Raw genomic sequence first — 1162 nt, 5'->3', positions numbered from 1 at the left:
CCGGCGCGGCGCGGCGCAGTCGGCTCTAGTGGTCTCGTAACGGAGAGCTGTTCCCGGCCGTGCCGTCCTCCGCTGCTGTCGCTGGGCTGCGCCGCCGCCGCCGTCGCCAGGACGCGCCGCCGAGCCCCTCGTCGCCTCCAGCCCCGCGGCCTCCGTTCACCTCGACTTCCACACGCCCATCATGACGAAGACTGAGAAGAAATCCTTCCACCAGAGCCTGGCCGAGTGGAAGCTGTTCATCTACAACCCGAGCAGCGGAGAGTTTCTGGGGCGCACCTCCAAGAGCTGGGGTGAGCGCGCGGCGGGGCGGGCGGCGCGGCGGACGGCCCCATTCATTGCCGGCGGCCCGGCGGTCCGGCTCCGAGGCTTGGCGGCCGCTTGGCCGGCCGGAGTCGGGCACACGTGCTGCGGGTTCCCGCCGCGAGCGGCGCCGGAAGCGGGACCCGCCGGCCGGGCCGGGCCTCCTTTGTGGGGCGCGCGCCCTGGATGCGCGGGCCGCGCCGACTGGGGAAGCCGGACCTGCCCCTCGCCTGCCTGGGGAGAGGAAATTTCCACTGCCCGCTATCTTGTGACTCGGCGGCGCTGCCACCCGGATGGCCGGGACAGTGCGGGCGAGCTCCGGGCGTGTGTGGGTTGCAGGGACGTGTGACGGGGAGTTAATCACTGGGGCACATTGTCCGCGAAAAAGCACTTGAATTCCGACTGAGAAAGGCCGGCTCGGAGAGGGCTTCCTCCTCCTCCTCCTCCTCCTCCTTGGAGATCACAGCGCTTTTCTGCCTTGCAGATTTTGCTTTGGGGAAAAGACGGTCCTATTAAACACCCCCTCCTCCCGTGCCTTCAAAACATCTGAGTGGTGGTTGAATGTTAACAGATTTTCTCTGCGCGAACTCATTGTTTTAAAAAGAAATAGTGAATCCGAATTAATCGGTCTTCTGGGTTTTGTGCGGCTTTTAAGGTGAGGGGTCAAAAAAAAATGTTAGTGAAGGTGGACAAGTGTATTCCATTTATTGCCTTTCTATTTAGACAATTTTACCTTTTTGAAATCCTTTTTTAAGAGTATTTTGTTAGTGGATAAGGACAGATTTTTTTTTTTCCATTCTGAGTAAGAATGGATTTTTAGAGCTGAGAGCCGTTGCGGCATGGCATTTTTAAGAGAAGCATT

The 1162-nt window shown here is 59.6% G+C and overlaps 1 protein-coding gene across 1 annotated transcript in view; it reads left to right on the top strand.

Moving 5' to 3' along the window:
• Nucleotides 1-6: 6 nt before the first annotated feature.
• Atp1b3 (ATPase Na+/K+ transporting subunit beta 3) overlaps nt 7-1162 on the top strand; it is a 27689-nt gene continuing 26533 nt past the window's right edge. The window contains exon 1 of the mRNA XM_021171520.2: nt 7-290. Within this exon, the coding sequence (XP_021027179.1) occupies nt 182-290 (109 nt within the window). The 5' untranslated portion in view covers nt 7-181. The remainder of the gene's footprint in view (nt 291-1162) is intronic.

The sequence above is a fragment of the Mus caroli genome, chromosome 9 (genome assembly GCF_900094665.2).
Source record: "Mus caroli chromosome 9, CAROLI_EIJ_v1.1, whole genome shotgun sequence".
Taxonomy (NCBI): Eukaryota; Metazoa; Chordata; class Mammalia; order Rodentia; family Muridae; genus Mus; species Mus caroli.
This window is presented reverse-complemented; position numbering and strand designations above follow the sequence as displayed.